At 46.2% G+C, this 20,631-nt stretch overlaps 1 protein-coding gene across 2 annotated transcripts in view; it reads right to left on the bottom strand.

Moving 5' to 3' along the window:
• The window catches only part of LOC104060834 (peroxidasin), a 47,253-nt gene that overhangs the window by 10,365 nt on the left and 16,257 nt on the right, over window positions 1-20,631 (bottom strand). For both annotated transcript variants that reach the window (XR_008452570.1, XM_009562680.2), the window contains exons 4-16: window positions 20,470-20,541; window positions 17,220-17,291; window positions 15,630-15,701; window positions 13,975-14,144; window positions 11,474-11,591; window positions 9,774-9,943; window positions 9,049-9,321; window positions 8,676-8,792; window positions 6,969-7,127; window positions 5,533-5,645; window positions 3,912-4,068; window positions 2,041-2,149; window positions 931-1,088 (exon numbers count right to left, since the gene is read on the bottom strand). Coding sequence is in view for 1 of the 2 variants with exons in the window: in XM_009562680.2 (XP_009560975.2) it covers window positions 931-1,088; window positions 2,041-2,149; window positions 3,912-4,068; window positions 5,533-5,645; window positions 6,969-7,127; window positions 8,676-8,792; window positions 9,049-9,321; window positions 9,774-9,943; window positions 11,474-11,591; window positions 13,975-14,144; window positions 15,630-15,701; window positions 17,220-17,291; window positions 20,470-20,541 (1,760 nt within the window). In the remaining variant the exon portion in view is untranslated. The remainder of the gene's footprint in view (window positions 1-930; window positions 1,089-2,040; window positions 2,150-3,911; window positions 4,069-5,532; window positions 5,646-6,968; window positions 7,128-8,675; window positions 8,793-9,048; window positions 9,322-9,773; window positions 9,944-11,473; window positions 11,592-13,974; window positions 14,145-15,629; window positions 15,702-17,219; window positions 17,292-20,469; window positions 20,542-20,631) is intronic.

Below are 20,631 nucleotides of genomic sequence, written 5' to 3'. Positions count from 1 at the left end.
GTGGCCTCGGTATCCATTCTAGGTTTATTTTACACCTCTCTGGGTTATTACTGCAACCTTGAGAACCATCGACCATTCAAACCCTTCATGACATGGAACAGAGAAGCCGTGGGTGACTGGGAGGGCGCCACACCATGTGAAAGCTCTGAATAATGCTGCGCTGTGTGGATGCTGACAGGGCAACGAGGAGGAGAGGCTGACAGTCTGACCAGCCCAGACAAGACCTACAGCCCGAGGAGCCTGGCACACATCCAGGCGGGCAAAAATAGATGGGCCCCGAACGTACATGCCTACCACACAGTGACTCATACGTATAGCTGGGTATGGGAATGCCTGTTGTGTATAAAGGAGGTCCCAGCCGGCAAGTTTTGGAGTCCAGCTGGTGGATGCTTGGACCCCACTGGGTATTTTTGGTGTTGTATTGCTTTGTTGCTTGCCATCCTGCCCTGACAGAAGGAACCTGAGTGGCCGGAACCCATCCGAGTTCGCAGCGAAGAGGTCAAAGTAGCAGAGAGAGAGAAGAATGACATCCCCCTTCCCCTGTTACAGCACCCAAACACTTCAGAGTTTCAACGTTTTTCTACACTTGGAGGGTAGGAAACGCCTCTGACCATGCTGCTGTGGGACTGAACCTTGGATTAACAAAGTTGCTCCTGTGTGAGTTTGACGGCTAAATAGTTTTAAAGATTAGGGCTTTTATAGCCACTCAAGAAGTCTTTAGCAAAATGGGGAACTGAATCTCTTCCTGAGCACTGGGGTGGTAGGGGAACCTCAAGAAAACCACTAGATGTAAGCAAGCATTGCGACTCAGACAACACATTTCTTAACATACTCAAATTTGCACTTTTTAAACCTTCTGGATGTCTACACGCTGTAGTTTTAATTTAATCTCACAGGCGAAGTTAAGAAGGGAAATAAAATCTCTCCTACCTGTGACATTCATGTCCACAATTAAACCTTGTTGCACGTGTTCCTGAATCAGCTGCAAGGTCCTTTCAAAGATCTCACCTGCCCTGGCAGTTTCGAGGGTGTAGGGGTCCCGAGGGTAACGGAAGAGAGCCAGCAAGTCGTTGGGCGTCTTAGGGCGCCTGTAGCAAGAAGTGATATTAAAGAAGTTATTATAAACAGACTCCGTTCAGAGCAAAGAGACTCTGCAGGCAGCAGAAGTCAGGCTCTTATGCCTGGTTGGTGCTTGACCCCCAAAACTAGTGCGTAAGACCGATGCAGCTTGCCTGCATATAGCAGATGATTAAAGAAAGAATATTTATCCCTAGGAAAATAGATATATTTAATTTCCTCAGTATTTTTTTTTCTGCAGTAATAATTTCTTTTTCACTTTTCAACTAATGAAACCCAGAAGTTTTGGGCTTAATACAAACTATCTGTCTTTTTAATAAAAATACATATCAGTGTGAAAGAGGAGGAAATTACCATGCACTCAAGAAGTCATTTCTCATTGAGGAAATGGTTAGAATTATTAAATTATTGTTTCTGTTCACCCTAAACAAAGTCAGTTGCATTTATAAAATGCCTATGCTGATTGTTTTCTTTCCAATGTGCTGTCTCAGGAGCCAACTCTGGCTGACAAAACATACGTAGCAGATAGAAGTGACATGAGAGGTGATATTAATATTAGGTTTTTCCAGAATCCCCAATGGCTGTTGTGAAGCTCTATCACATCCTTACACCTACATGGTGCAACTTCAATCTCCAATACCCAAATCAACAACACTGTAGCTTTCATTTACAGATTGTCAACAATAAAATGAGATTTGAGAATCCTATCAGAGAATCATAGAATGGTTTGGATTAGAAGAGACCTTAAAGCCCATACAGTCCCACCCCCTGTCATGGGCAGGGACACCTCCCAGTGGATCAGGAGCTCCAAGCCCCATCCAACCTGGCCTTGAACACCGCCAGGGATGTGGCAGCCACCACTGCTCTGGGCAGAAAAAAAAACTTGATAAAGCTTTTTTGATTGTTGGTTTTTTTACCTCTTTTCTGCTTCAAGTCTCAGATCGTGGCATTCCGTGCACTTACTTGCTAAACAGCTCAGTTCGTGTTGAATTGATGGCATGGTCCACGCTGCTGATGGCTTCCCGTATCGACGTGGCTACAAACGTGTCGCCGCTCCGACCAACATTCGTGGCTTCCCAAAGCAGAAAGAAAAACCAGAAAATTCTAGATTTACTTTCATATCAATTTGTCATCCAAGCTCAAGAAAATCTGTGTACTGGTACAACCAGAAAGGAACCCAACTGGAGGTCAAATTCTGTTTTCATTTGTAATATGAAACTTCTTTGTTTTAAAAAACATATTCTGAAGAAGAATAGTGGGATCATAGAATCATGGAATGGTTTGGGTTGGAAGGGACCATGAAGGTCATCTGGTCCAACTCCCTGCAGGAGCAAGGACACCTTTACCAGATCAGGTTGCTCAGAGCCCCATCCAATCTGATGTTGAATGTTTCCAGAGATGGGGCCTCCACTACTTTGCTGGGGTTAATTAAGAAATTAATAGGTTAATTAAGAAATTAACTGCCTGAAAAAGCTGATTACTTTTTCAGGACATGGCTGTGGAACACATGCTCAGAATTTGCTCCTCTACAGCTTGGCAAATAAATGCCTGTTTTGGTTGGTGGTTAAACTGGAAAAGGAAAATCTGAAAAAAAAAAATCATGGTAATTTAACCCAAAATAATGTATTTATTTCCCATAAAAGGAACTTCCAAAATTAATGACATTTATTTGAATGTATTGCTCATACATTAATTTTGTATTGGTGGAACGCTTCTAATCCAGTTCAAATCTAGTGTTAACACATCAGATATATCATAGAATCACTTGGCTGGACAAGAGCTTTGAGATCGAGTCCTACCGTAGCTGTCCATTAGTAAATCAGATCCCTGAGCATCATTTGAAAAAGAAAAAGAATGCTGTTGTTTGAACGCCTTCAGAATCAAACATATGAATTCTTAAAAACTATTACAGAATGTATTTCTAAGCTAGGGCCTTTGTCATATCTGAACAAACCAGTTCTCGCTTGGCTACCAGCGTCCACAACAGCCACATGGAAAACAAGGTACCAATCAAGAATAAATCACAGGAATTATTTTAGGAATAATTTCTCCTAGGAATAATTTCAAACAATAAAGACAATTTCAAACATTAAAGACATTTCAGACTATTGTCAGCTCCTTTCATATCATCCCTGTGAAAAATGATACTAAATAAACCTAACAAGCTCCTTGCTATTCATGGTGCTTACTCCTGCGCGCTTGAGGAGTCGGCTTCTACTTGAATTTCTAACCTTAACGCTTGCCTTTGATTTTTTCCCATGTCAGTTCTTCCTCACCCTCCAAGAAGCACAATCTCCACTCTTGACCTCTGGTTTGACGAGCAGAGGAGTGCTACTGCTCTTTATTCATTACAGCTTCCCTAATGCACGGAGCAGTAGCTTGAAAACCAGCGACTGATTTCCCAGCCCCAAGGGACGGAGCAAACACTTCAAGCTCTCTGTTTGCAGCGACAATGTTGTTCTCCTTCTCCCTCCCCTGGCGTGCGAGGTTACGGTCATACGGTAACTTCTGAGCGTGTTGGCACATTTTAATAAGTTTCTCCCTCCCAGCGGAGGCAGTAAATGCACACGCTGACAGCTCAGCTTGCAGGAGGAGCTTTAAGAAAACACCTTTGGCTTTGCAGGGAGCAATTGCAGCTCAGCTGAGAAAACAGTGAGGAGCAGCCGGGAGGTGCGTGGGCTTACACAACTGAGCGTCTCCGACCCTGCCTGCGAGGGACCTTCCTGCAAAGAAGCTTAACAGTTGTCCATTCAAGGTGTAAGAGTCAACACACAACGGCCCCTCTTTATATAAAAGCAAGAAAGGACTCCAGAGAACCACAGGAGATATCCTACCAGTGATGGTGAGCTGCATAGCGCTGGAGGTGAAGCCAAAGGGGTTTCTTGCAATGCATTCGTATCTGCCCTGGTCAGCCACGCCGAGGTCTTGAATGGAAAGGGTCCCATCTTGGCTTACGTGGAACTTGCCGCTCTCCGTGATCTGGATACCCTCCTGTAGCACCATCAAAAGACAGAAAACATGTCAGTGTATGGAAAGCTTCTCATCATCCCAGCCTTCAGCCAATTCTGCAAACCTGCAGATGGATGCAATGAATTAATGTGGCCACCAGATGTTAGTATTGCTCTGTCAGAGAAACCAGAAAGCCATCTAAGGATATCTGCTCCCACATGAACCCACTGTGAGGAGGTCCCTGTTCTGCTCCGTCTCCCTGGTTTACTTCCAGGCACTCACTGCAGGGTACAGACACCCCACCTGTTCCTCTGCAGTTCTGGCAGATGGGCTGGCTGGAGCGAGTGCTGTGCCTTGATGCTGCCACAGAAGTGTCATGGCACATAAATATGAATTCAATTTTGGGCCAACCTGAGACCAATGGATTTTTTCAGGCCTTGGCCTGCAGGTACCAGCTTTTGCTGGCTCTGTGCAGCATTGCTTATCAAAATGCTGTGAGCAGGAACTCACCCAAAGCCCAACTCTCAACCTGGCTGGTGCAGAAGCGGCTTCAGATTTTACTTTTTTATTCTCCTGTTCCTTAACATCACCCTTTTTGCCTCTCTGCCCCAGTCTAACGCTGACTGTGCTGCCCTCATAGGCTCTTTTCTTCTGTTCCCATCTTGGCTGGAGCCCAAGTCAAGCTGCAAAGTCAACTCGCATGAGACCTCTGCAAGATAGTTGAAGCTCCAGCACGTTTCCCTCTAACTTGTTCAGTGCCTGACAGCGCTCGTCAGCAGGGCACACAGAAGATCACAGGAAAAACCCTGAAGAGCTTCAGCTCATGAACTCTTGAACACAGCAGCCAGGCTGCAGTGCGATTGTGAGGGATCGTGGCTTTGCCCCATCAAACTTGGAGCCAACCAACATCACAGAAACAAGGAATCATGGAATCGTAGAATGGTTTGGGTTGAAAGGGACCTCAAAGCCCACCCAGTTCCAACTCTCCTGCCCTGGGCAAGGACACCTCCCCCTGGATTCGGTTGCTCAAAGCCACATCCAGCCTGGCCTTGAACACCTCCATGGATGGGGCATCAATGACTTCTCTGGACAACCGGTTCCATAATTGAGTTGCACTAGTGGGAATCCTGGAAATAAGGAAAAAGTACGTTGAAAAAAAGTCAATTTTCATTTTTTTCTTTCCCGAAACATCTAATGAAGCATTTCTAACACCCTGGAAGGTCACTGGCTTCAAGTCAGACATCGGGAAGGAAGAACAAGAGAAGATGGGAATGTGTGTTGCAAGTCCTTGAGCCTGCAAAACAGCAACATATTTTTAGACCATTAAAACCCCCAAATCAGTGGAAATATTGGCCCCTAACTTTTCATCAAGTGCAATTTCTTCCAGCTGTATTACACAAACTTGTTGACCTGGGAGAGGTGTTTAACAAGAGCGTTGTTTAACGTCCCCATGGAGAAGCCATCCTGCTTCCCAGTGACTGTCAAACACACGATAGCATCTCTTACTTTGACCCAGGTTATGGTGGGGCGTGGATCTCCTTGGGCAGCGCAAGTAATGGAAACGTCCTGGCCTGTCTCAGCCACCACATCTTGGGGGGGATGAAGGAACATGGGTATCACTGTGCAACACAGGGAAAAATGTCACGAGTGCAAGAAAGGCATCGAGGAAAACAGAGAAATCTGCATGCACAGCGTCTCAGCACGGGCAAAGCAGAGCTGCTGGGCTCTTCCTGCTGTAGCGAGTGCTTTTCAAAAGGGTGTCACTTCACCCATGCCCTCTGTCTCTCTACCAAGTCCTCTGTAATTTACGTTCATTATTTTCTGCTCTGTGGGTCTCTCCTTGGGGCAATCACATAGGAATGTGCTGGGTTCTCTGTCATTTAAACTCGTTAATTTAAAGGCTACCTAGAAAAGATGCTCTAGCTGAAAACAAGGATTATGAATTGATTCAGGAATTATTAGATAAGGCTCTCTGGCAAGTGCTAGGTCAGATCTTGCTGGTCTTAAAATATTCTGTGAATTCTGTGCTTGAAACATCACTAATTTCACATTTCTACAGAGTTTCCTTCCCTCTGTCTACCATTAGTAAAATTCTGCAGTGCTGGTGAAGAAGCAGGAATGTTCGCTTATTTATAACAATCATTTATATGGGAACAAAACAGAAAAAAAAATCATGCAAGCATTCCTGTGTGATTTGTGTTCTGCAGCGGCTGGGTTTGAGAATACATAAATTTAGGCTGAACCTTTGACCTGGCAGCTAATGGTTAAGAAAAAAGTATTTGGAGCCAGAGTTAAATTTTCCTGAGAAGGAATCAGGTTTTTTTAGCAGAATATTTCATTTAAAAAGGAATATTAAAATTCATTTCACAGGAAAGGCAAAATTTAAAAGTAGCAGTAAAAAAAAAAGATCGCTAAAAATTTAAAACTTTTAATTTTTTTAAATTCTCTGACAAAAAGTAGTTTGTTTCTTTTCCTTTACCAAAATAAGTTCCATAATAACAGCTCCCAAACCCATTAAAGAGTCTCATTTTTCACTCCAAGTGACCAGATGTCTGAGCTCATCTGATGGGCATTAAAGCTGATTTCTGATCACACAACTCTGCCCAAGTGTTTATTTGTGTGGATGCCAACCTACACCACCCCATTCCCTGGCCACACCAGACAAGTTTTATTCCCACAGTTATGCTTTCTAGACTATTAGATAAATTTTCAAGGAAAACCAAAGCAGCTCCTTGCAATTTATAAACCTTAGCACTCTGGGAACCTCTTCAAAGTCTCCCACCAACTGATGGAGCTCTCATGGCCAGATGTCTGCTCCGAGGGGAAAGCAAAACTGCATCCCATAGGGACCAGGGCAACTCTCCACCTCGCCAGGCGGTGTGGGATTGACCATAGCGTTAAATTAATGACACCATTTACTCCCCACGGCCTCACCAGCTTACCTCGTGGTGTCACCGACAGCTGCACTGGGAGGGTCTTCACTCCGATGGCACTGATGGCATGGCACTCGTATTGGCCTTGGTCGTGCAAAGCTACCCTCATCACCCTCAGGGTACCCGTGGAGAGGATGCTGTGCCTCCGGTCACTCGGCAGTGGCCCACCTGGTCAAACAAGCAGCGCAATTTGGTGTCTATGAGCTTTCTCTTCCCATCACTTGGAGGGATCTGCGTGGCAGTTAAAAATATTTTCTTCCCAACGTGACATCAGCCACCCTGAAATACCATCTTCATCTCACTAAGCGAGGAACAGGACAGATGCTGCTCTTCCCACCCCCAGGATCATGGCTGAGTTGTCTCATCTAAGCAGGTGCAAAGGAGCTGGTACCCTTTCTCTTTGCTCATGACCCTTTTCATGGTGCAAACTGCATATTTGTGGACACTCAATGGAGAGCAAATCTGTGTTTACTTACCCAAACTGGCTGTTTAATCAATTAAATGGAACCATCTAGCATTGTCCTTTTTAATTTGGTATTTTGAGTTTCGTTGGTTTGGAAACTGCATTTTTTCAATATTTCCTCTATTTAAGGAGAAAAGTTCACAATTCAAATGCTTTACCAACTATTAGAACTTCTCAGTTTAGCAACAATTTATTTCCTTACTGTCCCATTTTCCTCCAAATAAGGGCTCTGTTTATTCATCCCAAATACCAAAAGAAATCTGAATCCTCCCACACTGTCAAAAGAGGCTTTGAGAATGAGTGATGCTCCACAATTTCTCCTCCTCTTGTCTTCCTCTTAGCATATCTTCTGTGAAATCACCGTAACGCCTGGCTGATCTCTGGGTTGCGGATTGACCTGGCAAACCTGGTTACAAAGCAGCTATAAACCTTACTTCTTGTCACTGTGCTCCTGCCTACATCTCTAAGAGATACCTTCTGAAATCTGGGCAGTGGAGAAAAACAGGTTAAAGAAGATGGAGAACGTGCTGGTAGAGGAGAATTTCAGCTGGTCCTTCTAAACTCCACATCAAGGCTATTGCCATGGAGGCTGGAATACAATAGCCATGAATTCTCCACAGCACTAAACCATTAATTATGGCCTGTGAAGCATAAGGAAAAATTGGAAGGCCTCTGGGCCAAGTGTTATTGGCTTCGGTCCCAGAAAGTGTTGGATGGGATCAGTTCAGTGGAGCCAGCGCTAACAATCATCTGAGACTTCGAAAGTTCACCACCACCTGTTGGCCCAAAGTGTTTTTTCCTAAGCGAAAAGAAATCTCAGAGGAGCGTTAGTGCGGACCTGTGCTCTCCAAGAGGAGCAAATCAATGACAACGACAGAGAGTGGCAACATGGTGACACTCACTGACTTGGAGTGGCCAGAGTCTGCCTTTTCGAAGGAGACAGGAAACCACTGCAGGAAGAAGTTTGAGGCTTTCCATGGATTTCATGCTGAAGGAAAATCGCACACTCCTACATTCTGTCACAGTGATTTAGTGTGTCAAAGAGCTAGAAGGCTATACTCCCTCCTCAATGCTTCACATCATCCTTGGAGATGTACCACATACCTCCTAGTGGGACTAGGTCTGTGCCGATCACCACCTGCCCTGTGTCACCGCTGCACGGCATCACCCTGGATGCACAGCTCTGGTTCTCATCCCCATCTCAGGGGTGGTAGCACAGAAGAGAAAGAAACCCACGTCAAGTGAGGCAGTACCTGCCCTCGTCCAGGTAATCACAGGTGGAGGGTGACCGTCAGCAGTGCAGGGGAAATCCACGCTTTGTCCCTCAGTTACCGTCTGATCAGTGGGGATGAGGAGAAACCTGGGAGAATCTGGAAATGAAAGGAATGACTGAGCAGCATGAAATATCCATGCAGCAAGCTCAGGGTAATTCTTGGTTCATGGGACCAGAACCTGTCACAGGGCTTAAATGCATCCCCCAGCTGAGCACTGCATCCCAGAAATGTCATAGAATCACAGAATCGTTCGGTTGGAAAAGATCTTTGTGATCATTGAGTCCAACTGTACCTGTCCACTACTAAACCAGACCCCTGAGCACCTCAATGTCATTATCCTGGGACTCCTCACCTTGCACTATGATCCTCGCAGTCGCCTGGATGGACCCCTCGGTGTTGCTGGCGCTGCAGTTGTACTGCCCCTGGTCTGAGAAGGTGACATTCTGAATGAACAGTCCTCCAGAGCCGGTGATAGTGAAACGGGAATCCTGCGGTAAAGGAGAGCCCGTGCCAAGGGTCCAGCTGATGCGAGGCGGGGGGTGCCCAGAGACCCCACACTCCAAGGTGACACTTTCCCCAATCAGCACTTCAGTGTTCTGTGGCTGGATCACAAAAGTGGGCTTGGCTGGAAGGAAACAAGTGCTTCAGAAACCAGAACCAGTTACAAGTTTAAACCACCTGGACTCCTCAGGCAGCCCAGCTAGTGGTCACCCGGCTCTTCCCTGACCTCCAAATCCTTGCTGTGAGATTCCCTCAGCACTCTTTCTTCTTATCACCTCCTCCCTCCCAGTCATTTAGTGCTGGAGCATTTCTACTCCTGTGTCCCCTTCATCCAGAATTCATCCAGCCTCCAACTCCCTCTCTAGCTCCAAATTACCCCCCAGCCTCTAAATTCCAGTTCCCCACTCCCATGAAGGAACACCTTAAAGCTCAGACCATGCTACACTGGTACCCACTCTCTTCCCCAGCACACCAAGAATATCTTGGATGTACAAAGCCGGGACTGAGTCTGACCAAGCTCCACTCCCAGCCCCAACCCGAGCAGGGTCTTGAAGGGGTGCAACAAGGCTCAATTACATGGGGTGCCAAAATAGCGCAGCACAACTTCTTGTGTCTTGACCTCCCCAGCTATGTTCTTGGCCATGCACTGGTAAACGCCTTTGTCCGACTCCTTAGTATTCTGGATCATCAAGGTACCGTCTTGCAACAGGTTCAGGCGATTGTCATCTTTCATATCAATCTCATTACTGAAAAACAGCCACAAACAGGTAAAATCCAAAAGGAGTAAAGGCTGGTGGTCTGACCTGAGCTGATGGGGGCTTTGCATGCAGTGCAATAAGTTGATGTTTCTTGCAGCTATTCTGAGACTTCATGAAATTTATAGCAAGAGTTATGATTTGCAGCACTGAACTTCGGCTCCAGCTCTGATTTACTCCCTGCGTGAGCTACTTTTTTTTCCTCTCACCACTGAATACATACGACATTTATAACCCATCAGGAGAGCATACTTTTCCCATGTGATAGCATCGTTGCTATTGTCAGGGCATCTAGGCCCAGAAACCTTGTTCTCATTATTTCCTAAGTGCAAATATGATAATGAATTAATATTGTTATTGCATGCAGCCATTTCTATTCACACAGGCTCAAAGATCTCAGGCGGGCAAAAAGCTCTGAGCAATTCACCGTGGGACCCCAACGTAGCTTGGACTCCAACCTAACCCGAGAGCTGTGAAACATCTTCCTTCTTTCTATAATGACCTGTGACTGCTGGATCCCTGCCTGCAGTCCCACTGCTGCATCCCATTTGTCCCAGCACGAAGGAATCTTGGATAGCTGCAGATGATTGAAAAGGGAGAAGGGACCTTGCTTCCCCAAAGACAAAGGCTGAATCCACTATGCAAACTAAAATGCTTGCTGGGCATTTATTTAATTCCCTTGATGCCTCCCCACATCTCGTTTGTGGAACGTTTATTATCATTACCCCTCTTACAATGCTATCTTTGGAAGCCTGCCAGCAGTTCCCTAACAAAACCTTCTTGCGAGGGGACTTAACTCAGCCATAAACCCTTGCGCTGTGCTCAAACCCTGCCTGGTGGGGAGGCAGCTGAAGACACATACATTGATCATTTTTATTAATAACCAAGCCCTATTCAGGCTCCCACAGACAAGAAGCTCGTAAAGCAGCGAAGTAACTTCACTTCTACGGTGGGCAATGGCTTGAGTACAGAACATTTTATCGTGTAGCATTTCTCAGGAACACTTTGGCATCGAGCATAGCCGTATATTTTTGCAGTGTTGCTGTATGGAATGATAATCTGCTCTGCAAGGTCTGTCTTGCAGCGGAGCATGGTGGGTTTTCCCTTTGGAAAAAAAGCCATTCTTGCAGCAAGTGAGGCCCTCAGTGAGCAAAACCTCGAGACGAGAAGCATTTCAGCAGTTAATAAATGGCAAGCATTGTGGCTTAGAGTAACATGAAATACTAATGCTATTTTTTTCCTGATCAAAAGACAATTGCTTTCAGCCTGCAGAGTGTGCTTATGGGAAAGTTATAAGTTCTTGGAATGCAGATGAAACATTTCAAATGCAGATGAAAACACCACTTGGATGACGTGGTCACCAGAGAATGCTATTAAAAGGAAGGTAAATACAACCTCAGAGAAATGGATATTCCATTTTTTATATGTTGCATAAAACAGCTTTTGTAATTCCAGGCAGTCACTGAAGAGATCTGTGCTTGAAAACCTTTGCTACCCCAGGGCTCACTGTGTGTGACTTACTTGTTGTGCAGCCAAATAATCGCAGGCTTTGGGTTGCCTTCTGCCCTGCAGGTGAAATAAACTGTGTTTCCCAAGAGGACGTCGACATCGTGGGGTTCTGAGGTTATGCGAGGCCTCTCTGCAAAAGACCATTTTAACACAACCCAGTGGAGAGCAGCACAAACCCACCTGCAGCCCAACTGGCGCAGTGGGAACACAAACCTCCCTGCGATCCCTGAACAAGCAGGCGCCAGCAGAGCCCTAAGCACAAGAGCATCCCCGCAGAGCATCCAGCACCAGCAAAACTCATCAGGGAGGGAATAGCATCGTTCATCTGAGCCCGATAAAGCCCTGGAGAATCAAAGTGGCTGTTCCTATTTTAAGTGTGTTGGGGGGTGGATCAGCTCCTGCACATCCCCAGGCAGCACTGAGAAAAATCAGACCTGGCTGTACACTGGTTCACTGTAGCTGCCCCAAGAGTTGGTCCCTGTCTCCCCCAAAACAAGTGAAGAAGTCAGTGCCATCCTCACTTTGGTTGTTTTCCTGCCCCTGGCAGCCTCCTGCTCCATCTGAACAGCTCTCTGCAAACCACACAGCACCAGCTCTTTGTAAACCACACCACACTTCCCTTCCAACAGGGTTTCATTCATTATGCCCCTAATTCATCCTCGGACCCCTATTCAACCAAACCTTTTACCTCGTGCTTCTCTTTAAGGTGTGCTCAAGCACTAAGCAAGTTAAACACTAAAAGGATGTGCTAAAGCAGGAAGGAATTTATGTACGTGGTCTGGAGCGCTTGATCTTGATTTAGCAGAATACTTATCCACCTAACCATCGGGAGTAATCCAGTAAAACCAGCTGGATTATTCCTAAGATTGAGAACCTGACACCTTTTCCAGTGGAAGATCTGTGCTCGTACTCCTTAGACTGCAAATCTATGGCTCAGCAACTGGTCTGCATGATGCCAGCGCCAGACCAAACCCACCACAGCCACACGGTAAAAAATGCTGCTCCCGTGCAGGTTTGCTCTGCTGGCTCACACCTGCTAAAAAGCCATGGGTTAACTTGATGCCAGTAGGCTTTGTACTGACTCAGATATCAGCTGCCTGCATGGTTAGAGCTTTGTGCTGAATTATGCATGGTTTGTCTCACCCAGCTGGCACAATACCAGCAGAAAAGCCCTAATGCCAGCAAAATCTTCCCACCAGGTGCTCTGGCTAATGCGACAGACATCCCACTGTGCACCCATACCGAAACCAGAACAAATCGACATTAACAGCTGTACCGTGGCACCGGGTGTGTGTCAGGGACGGCTCGTTGTGCAGCACATCCCCTTGCAGACAGTCCCCCTCCACGTCTCCCCAGCTGCTTCTCTACACTGTTCCTGTTCCTCCCTGTCCCTTGAGGTCGCAGACCCATTTGTGCCAATTCATCTCTCTGCTGTGTCATAAATTAAGCTGTGAAATGGTCAATATTTTAAAGAAAATAATAAAATCGTAGGAGAAAAGCAGAATGCAAGGGAGAGTTCTTCAAAATCCAGCTGAGCTCACACAGCTGCCTCACAGCTCAGCCACGCAAACAGCTGGACTGGCATGTAGAGTCGTAGAATCACAGGATGGTTTGGGTTGGAAGGGTCTTTAACGCTCAGCCAGTTCCACCCCCTGCCATGGGCAGGGACACCTTCCACTGGATCAGGTTGCTCCAAGCCCCATCCAACCTGGCCTTGAACACCTCCAGGGATGGGACAGCCACCACTGCCCTGGGCAACCTGGGCCAGGGCCTCCCTGCCGTCATAGTGAAGAATTTCTTCCTGATGTCTAATCTAAATTTTCCCTTTCCAAGTTAAAGCCATTCGCCCTCATCCTATCACTGTCCTGGAGGATGTCAATAGCTGGCCTGGGCAAGCGGCAACATCTCAAACTGACTTTATCAGCAGGGAAGTATTAGGGAACCACAGCTGATGCCTACACTTAAAAGTCAGAGTTTTGTCTTTTTCTACATGAAATATTTAACTTCAGCTTTCTTTCTTAACAAAGTTTTCATTTCCAAAAGGCATTTTTCGGTAGAAATGATCTGATTTAAAGAATAACAGCTTAACAAACACGATACATTAATGCGGTCAAATAAATAATTCAGCTATATATCTACTAAGGGTTTGCTTAGGTTTTCAGTTGTGTTTCCAGCCGTGGCAGCTCTCCCAGCGTTTCCCTTTCTGTTCAGCTGAATGTGGGACATTTCTCCCACTTGCTGGTTTAGCCACTGACCGCATCAGGTCCTTTGCTGGCTCTACTCTATCTAAAAACCAAGATAGCTGCCAGCCAAAACAGAGCTGCCTTCAGCCCCCACGCAACTGCCAGCTTTCTCTTCATCCTCCAGATCACTCGTGTGGCCCCGCTGGGACTTTTCTATCTCAGCAGTAAAAGGAGGAAGAAAGCAGGATGCCAGGACGGGGAGAAAAAGGGGTGGAGGAAGCAATTCCTAGATGAAAGCCCAACTCGAGAGGCTGGGGTGACTTTGCTCACCACAGTTAAACTCCTGGGCAGTCAAGGTGACGATGGAGCGCCCGTGCAGCTCCTGAGGAGCCTCGCAGGTGGCGGCTGTCTGGATGCTGCCCTGCTCAGCGTATTTCTTCAGCAGCTCCGCCAGCCACATCAAGTCGCAGTCGCAGAGCAAAGCGTTGGAGTCCAGCCGCCTGCAAGACCGAGGAAGCGGTTGGACTTGATGATCTCAAAGGTTTTTTCCAACCTAGGGATTCTATGAAAGGTTGTTCATTTCCCAGCCTCTGACTGCTGCCACCTTCTCCAGGACACAGAGGGGAGGAGTCCTCCAGGGAGAAGGATCACCTGGCTGTTCTTCTCCTGCATTGGATTAGATCCCAAATCATAGAATCATAGAATTGTTTGGGTTGGAAGGAACCTTAAAGAACACCTAGTTCCAACCCCCCTGTCATGGGTAGGGCTGCGTTCCACAGGACCAGGCTGCCCAAGGCCCCATCCAACCCGTCCTTGAACATCTCCAGGGATGGAGCAACCACAGTTTCCCTAGGGAACCGGGACCAGGGCCTCACCACTCTCATGGTGAAGAAATTCCTCCTTATGTCTAGTCTGAATCTGCCCCTCTCCAGTTTATACCCATCGTCCCTAGGCCTGTCACTGTGAGCCTTTGTAAACAGTTCCTCCCCAGCTTTCTTGTAGGCCCTTCAGGTACCGGAAGGTCGCTTTTCCCTCCACTGACTCATCCCTGTGTGCTGTGCATAGGGAGAAATAATGATTACAGGGGGATTAGTTTATGCCGCCTCTTCCTTGACAGCTTTACGGTAGATGGGTCTGGGCTATTGGAAAATATAGGAAGGAAGGTCTAACGTTTCCAGGGACAAACACTTGAGAAGGTGAGATTTTGCACAAGGCCATGATAAAGCATTTTATAGGCATCCCACCTTTTTTCTCTTGACACATGCAGACATTTCACAAGTTATTCCCTGTTAAAGCAAAGCACTTTACCTGCTTGCAGAAATCACCGAGGGTTGCAGTGAGAAACACATTTTTGTCTTGCAGTTTAAAATCATGGCAGAACACCAAAATTCTTTAGTTCTTGCTTTTTTTTCACCCCAAAACACATCTCAGAACTTATTTCCAGAGGTCATAAAAGACAAACAAAGCAAAGTTCTGGTGGCTTTAAGTAAGGAAAAGTAAGCTAAAGAGAGAGACAGGGAATAACGCACCAGGACGTCCCTGTGTGGGATGAGAATTGGGCACCTCCAAACCCCTCTAAGTATTTTCAGTCTCTAGAATAAAGCCTTTTCTTCTGCTACTGTGTTTTTTCCTTCCTTGATAGGATACAGATCTGAAGACATGATCAAAGTCACATCTGTGACCTGGGATCCCCATGTTTTTGAAGGATGTTTTATGGGTTCAAAGCGTTGTGAGGACTTTCCAGGAATGTTCATTACTGAGCTGCAAGGGGGTTATGGTTAGATCATAATATAGAAACTAGCATGAAGAAGCTACTAACTGGTTAAATCAGCTCTGAGGTCCAATCAAACTGTTTCATAAACTTAGCAGTGACCTTAGAAGTGCAACAAGGAGAAGTTTTGCCAAGCAGGCACATTTTTCCTCAGGTCCTGGCCATCTGATCAAAGATAAACAATTGCTCGTTGCAAGCAATGTTTTTTACTTACAGCCGTTTGAGGGATTCCAGTTGAGAGAATGTCCCTGGATGAATCCTGGAAATCTTGTTGTTGTGCAAGAATCTGCAAGGGGAGAACCCACGCCAAAACGTTATTCAGTATTTGCACTGTGCAGATAATAACATCCTAGGTCAAAACTCCTAAATACAAAGGCTGTTCATCAAAATGGTGCTCAGTTTTTAAATCGACAGCGTTCGTTTCCATGAGCTATAGGGATTTCACTCATTTGTGAGGGCAACGCAGTGCACCAAAGCAAAGAGCGGGTGTGGACTGGAAACGCTGACTCAAGATGTGATGTTTAAGCTGGAACCTCCAAGTTAATCTGCTTCATGCTCTGCAAAGGGAGGAGAAAGGGCACAAAATCCCTACAGGCTGGACCCACCCTATGTTTTCTGTGCCTGGGTCAGCTCCAGTTTAGAAGGGACCTTTTCTTTCCACCCTGTGCAGAAGATACGGCAGTTTCATAAGGACTGGCATTGTAAGGCTCCAGCAGAAGGAAGCAGACAACACATGCCCTAGAGGCAGGGTAGTTCTTAACCCCAATCCATGAACAAATCTAGTTCAGACAACAACAACCTAAGATGGGCTGAACAAAGCCAAGGCAAATTCTCACTTCCAGAGTCTCAGCACATTGACAAAACTCCCCAGTTCTTAAAAAACTAACTTACACTAAAATGCATCAGTGGGGACCAAGGTGGGATCATGACCTCTCCATTCCCATAATGGAAGGCCAAATTTATTTATATTGGTCATATCTAAAACTCATAAAAGACCATTGACAAAAGATAGGGAGCAATTTTAGTAGACAATCAAACACGAAAAGAATACAAAAGCTGTACAGCTTGTGTGCTAAGGTCTGCACACACACGTGCACACATGAGTTCAGCATAGCTGGGGGCTGACAAACCCTCCTCTAAAATTTAGATCCAGAATTTTTGTTGGATCAGATACAGAGACTGAGCTCAGCCCTGGTGCACCCATCCAGGTCTGAATTTTCCTGAGGGTGTTTGAATCCCATGATTTTATTTGGCTGGCATATACGGGTATGAGGCACGTTTCCATGCAGCATAGAAGGGACTGTTGGTTTCACCGTGGAGTGGGAACCACCATATGAACTTTTGTCCTAGTGGGTAAATCACCACTAGAAGCAATCCCAGGGAGCAGGAGACACAGGACTTGGTTTCTCACTGCTTTTGAGAAGGAGGTGTGTTTTGCTTCTTAGATTTTCTTCTGACTTTATCCCATTTCCACCCCCTTTTTCTTGTGTTCACTGCCCAAAAGTGACTAATGTTGACCTTACAGCTGGAGTAAAATATCAGTATTTTAACATGGTTTGTCCAACTGTAGTGCTCTCTGCAGATTTACCCCTACTTGGGTGGAAATATGAACATAACATAACATGGGAAATTCCCTTCATATTCCCAGTATCGCTTTTACTTGGCAAGTAAAATCTCCTTTTTGCATTTCCCTGTCTTGCAGATCACACTTTGCTTCATGCTACTGAAACTGTTAGGCAAAGTGAAGTTTCTCCCCCCTTCTCCTCACCTTCTTATTCACAAGAAAGATCTCATCTTTACTTACAGCCTTTCAAGTTTAGGCAGGTCACTAAAAGTCTCCGGCTCCAGACTTTCCAGGTTGTTGAAATGCAGGTAGCTGTCACGCGGAAAAACACAAAGGGCAGGTTTACAGATTGTAGTTTAAAAGAGAATTTTCAGATCAGTCCACCAACACCCAAAAATTTCTCACCACTCATCTCGGGGCAGGTGTGGAGAAGGCAGCATCCACTTTAGTGGCTCCACTTTCCACGTGCAAATCATAGAATTGCAGTATGGTTTGGGTTGGAAGGGGCCTCAAAGTCCATCTAATCCCACCCCATGCCATGGGCAGGGACACCTCCCACTGGATCAGGTTGTTCCAAGCCCATTCCAGCCTGGCCTTGAACACCTCCAGGGATGGGGCAGCCACCACTGCTCTGGGCAACCTGGGCCAGGGCCTCCCCACCCTCACAAGAAAATATTTCTTCCTAAGATTTCATCTCAATCTCCCCTCTTTCAGCTTAAAACCATTCCCTCTCACTCTATCACTGCACTCCCTGGTAAAACAGTAAATGTAGCCAATACTGGCTTTCCCCTATTCTGTTAATTATTTACTCTTTCTCTTAACAAACCAAAACACACGCAGAGAGAACAGATTTGCTCTTCCCTGAAGCCTAAGACCACCACCCTCACCGTGAATTGCCTCTTGCACTGCCGAGGGTCAGGATGAAACCACTGCCCGTGGAGAGCCAGCAGCAGCTGCTCCCATCTGAGCACCACAAGGGAATTTTCCCTGCCTTTTCCCTGGTCCCTCAGCATTCTCCACAACATCCTTGGACTGCTGGGGAGGAAGAATTAGCTTTACTATAAGGTAGTTGTTCCTAGTCTACAAGCTACACATTTCTGAGTGGGATTGTGAGTTTGCTGTGAATTCCTTTGTAGAAAAAGGCCCTGAACAATCTGATAAAACTTTGGGAGTGGTCTTGCTTGGGACTGAAGATAGAACTGGAGACATCCAGAGGTCTATTCCAGCCTGCATTTATCTGATTCTAACAGAGGTCTCCCAGCACGTGCATCCACCCAGCGAGAGCAGAAACATCTCGACACGGCTGCCATAGGGCTGTTTTGTTTCTGTGGAGGGAAAGCACAGCCTCTAAAGACAGAGATGGTGCAGTCTGCTGGAACTCTTGGATCTAAATGGCATGTTAATGTGAGCAGCTCAGTTCTTGCTAATAGAGGTTAACGTTTTTAGCTCCACTACAATATCTGGTGTGACCTGCTGTTCCAGACGCCTGGGAGACCTTCTGCACTGCCCCAGGTCACCCCTTGCCACCAGCAAAGTAATGCCCCACAACACCTAAGCCCCCCTGTTCCCAGTTGCTGTGCCATCCACCGGCATAACTGACGCGTTCCTGACCTTCAGATCATTTCAGGATGGTTTCAAAGCTGCCTAAACTCTCCCCCTTTATTTTACACAGGCATAAATTTCATAGCAGACACTGATTAACCGCAGATCTACAAATACTCCTTCTGCTATTGTAGCCTGACCGCATTGAGACATAATTGCCTAAGCGGCCACATGGCTGTTTGATTTGTAATGGAAGGACTCATGATAAATGGTCCACTATCAGAGCACAAACTGAGAGATGATGAGTCAGATTCTGCAGTGGAGGGCAACAGTGGGGAGAGGAAAATGTGGATGCTTTAATCAGTCTCAGATGTCTGCTGTCATCGCTTTGGACCTTGAGGAACGCATCTGACGCTGCCCATCAATCGGGTTCTACTTTTTCTTGAAAAGCTGGCTTGTGGGGTAGAGGGAAACAGGGTAGGATTTGAGCAAAGCTAATTCGTTTGGAAGGCTGCCTGCTTGAGATTGAAAACAGCTGGCCCTTTCAGAGGGTTGTTTGTTGGTTTTGTGGCTCTCTTGGGTGGGTTTTTTTTCCCTTTTATTCGTGAGATTAAGCCTGGAACACTCATTGTTAAAATATCACTGCGGCCAGCATCATCGCCTCTCAAAGCACAACGGAGCCGGTGTCTGCTTCCTATGTTCTCTCCCAGCCATCCTCGATGAGCTGGACAATGAAAAACTCTATTGCACACAAGGTTGGGAGCACAAGGATTATTAAGCTTGCCTAAAACTTCCCACTTTACTCTTGTCGACTTCTACTGTCAGCCTGGAGAACAAGCTGGATCCTATCCCTTTCAAAGCAAAATTCTTAGTTACATTCCAGCCCTATAACATTCCAGCCCTTAGTTACATTCCATGCCACTGGGGACAATCCATGAATTAGAACGGTTTCACCTTTGGTCCCTGTTCTCCAGTGATGCAAACAATTCCTATACTTCAAATATCCACGCTTGCACTCTCTCTACATGCACACACGTATTTATACACATGCACATAACAGATCACAACCCCTGGCATGAAAAATCCAATCCCAGTATAGCAAAACACTTTAGAAGAGTCTTCTCATCTCACCTTGAGCATGGAGCACTAAGAGCTGCAAACCAGAGCTGCTTTGATTAAAGAAACTGCATGGATTTGACATACACAGCAGGGCAGAAATAAGGACTGCTGAAGTGTCCCTGTGAAGGGTTTCAGCTGCCAGGAAAACACAGGAGATTCCCTTCCTACCAGAGGGCCACAGAGCTTAGAGGGAAGTTCATAACTTCATTTGTCTGGATCCATCATCTTCCCCCTCGTTGTGATTTCCAGACGTTTTCCAGCATGCCAGCAGCACCACCCCGGTAGCTCCTGCAGATATCCCGCTTCCAGACTCTCAGCTTGCACTTCACCCATTCATTTTCAGCAAAGGTTTGGATAAGACAGAAGCTTGACTTGCAACCTCAATTCAAGCAAAAGGTCAGATCCTACTCTCTGCTCCAGGAGTAGCAGCAGACATAAAGAGAGCAGGCCAGCTGTTTTCTGCGTCAAACCATCCCACAGACTCCCATCTCCTCCCATTATACGGTCCTTGGACATAGTGGGAACCAGAAACACAGCTGGGTTCTACGTCTGCTCCAGAGGTCTAGGATCAGGAGCAAATACATGGGATGTTAGTAGGAAGAGACCTCAGCATTAAGTAACCCAAATCAGTGCTGGGACCAGATGTTTTCAAGTGAAGCCAATGTGGTCTTGTGAAGTTGGATGATAAAACAGCAGAAGCCTCATCCTCCTCCTTGCTAAGTGTCTGGTACCTTCATTAGTGGGAACGCTGCCCTTGCGTTAGAGGAGCCAACAGATCAGCTCTTACGCACATCACAGTCAGCAACAAACAAGGCTGGTTTGTACTCACAGCTGTTCCAGAGACCGGAGCCCATTGAAGGCATTTTGCTGGATGCTCTGAATTTCATTTTTATAAAGGTAGCTTTCAAAAAGAGAGAGAGAGAAAAAAAAGCATTAGGATAACTGATCAGCAGATGCATTTTAAGAAGACATGGGAAACGGCTATGAACCT

The sequence above is a fragment of the Cuculus canorus genome, chromosome 16 (genome assembly GCF_017976375.1).
Source record: "Cuculus canorus isolate bCucCan1 chromosome 16, bCucCan1.pri, whole genome shotgun sequence".
Taxonomy (NCBI): Eukaryota; Metazoa; Chordata; class Aves; order Cuculiformes; family Cuculidae; genus Cuculus; species Cuculus canorus.
Note: the sequence above shows the minus strand (reverse complement) of the source record. Positions and strands in the feature narration are given on the sequence as shown.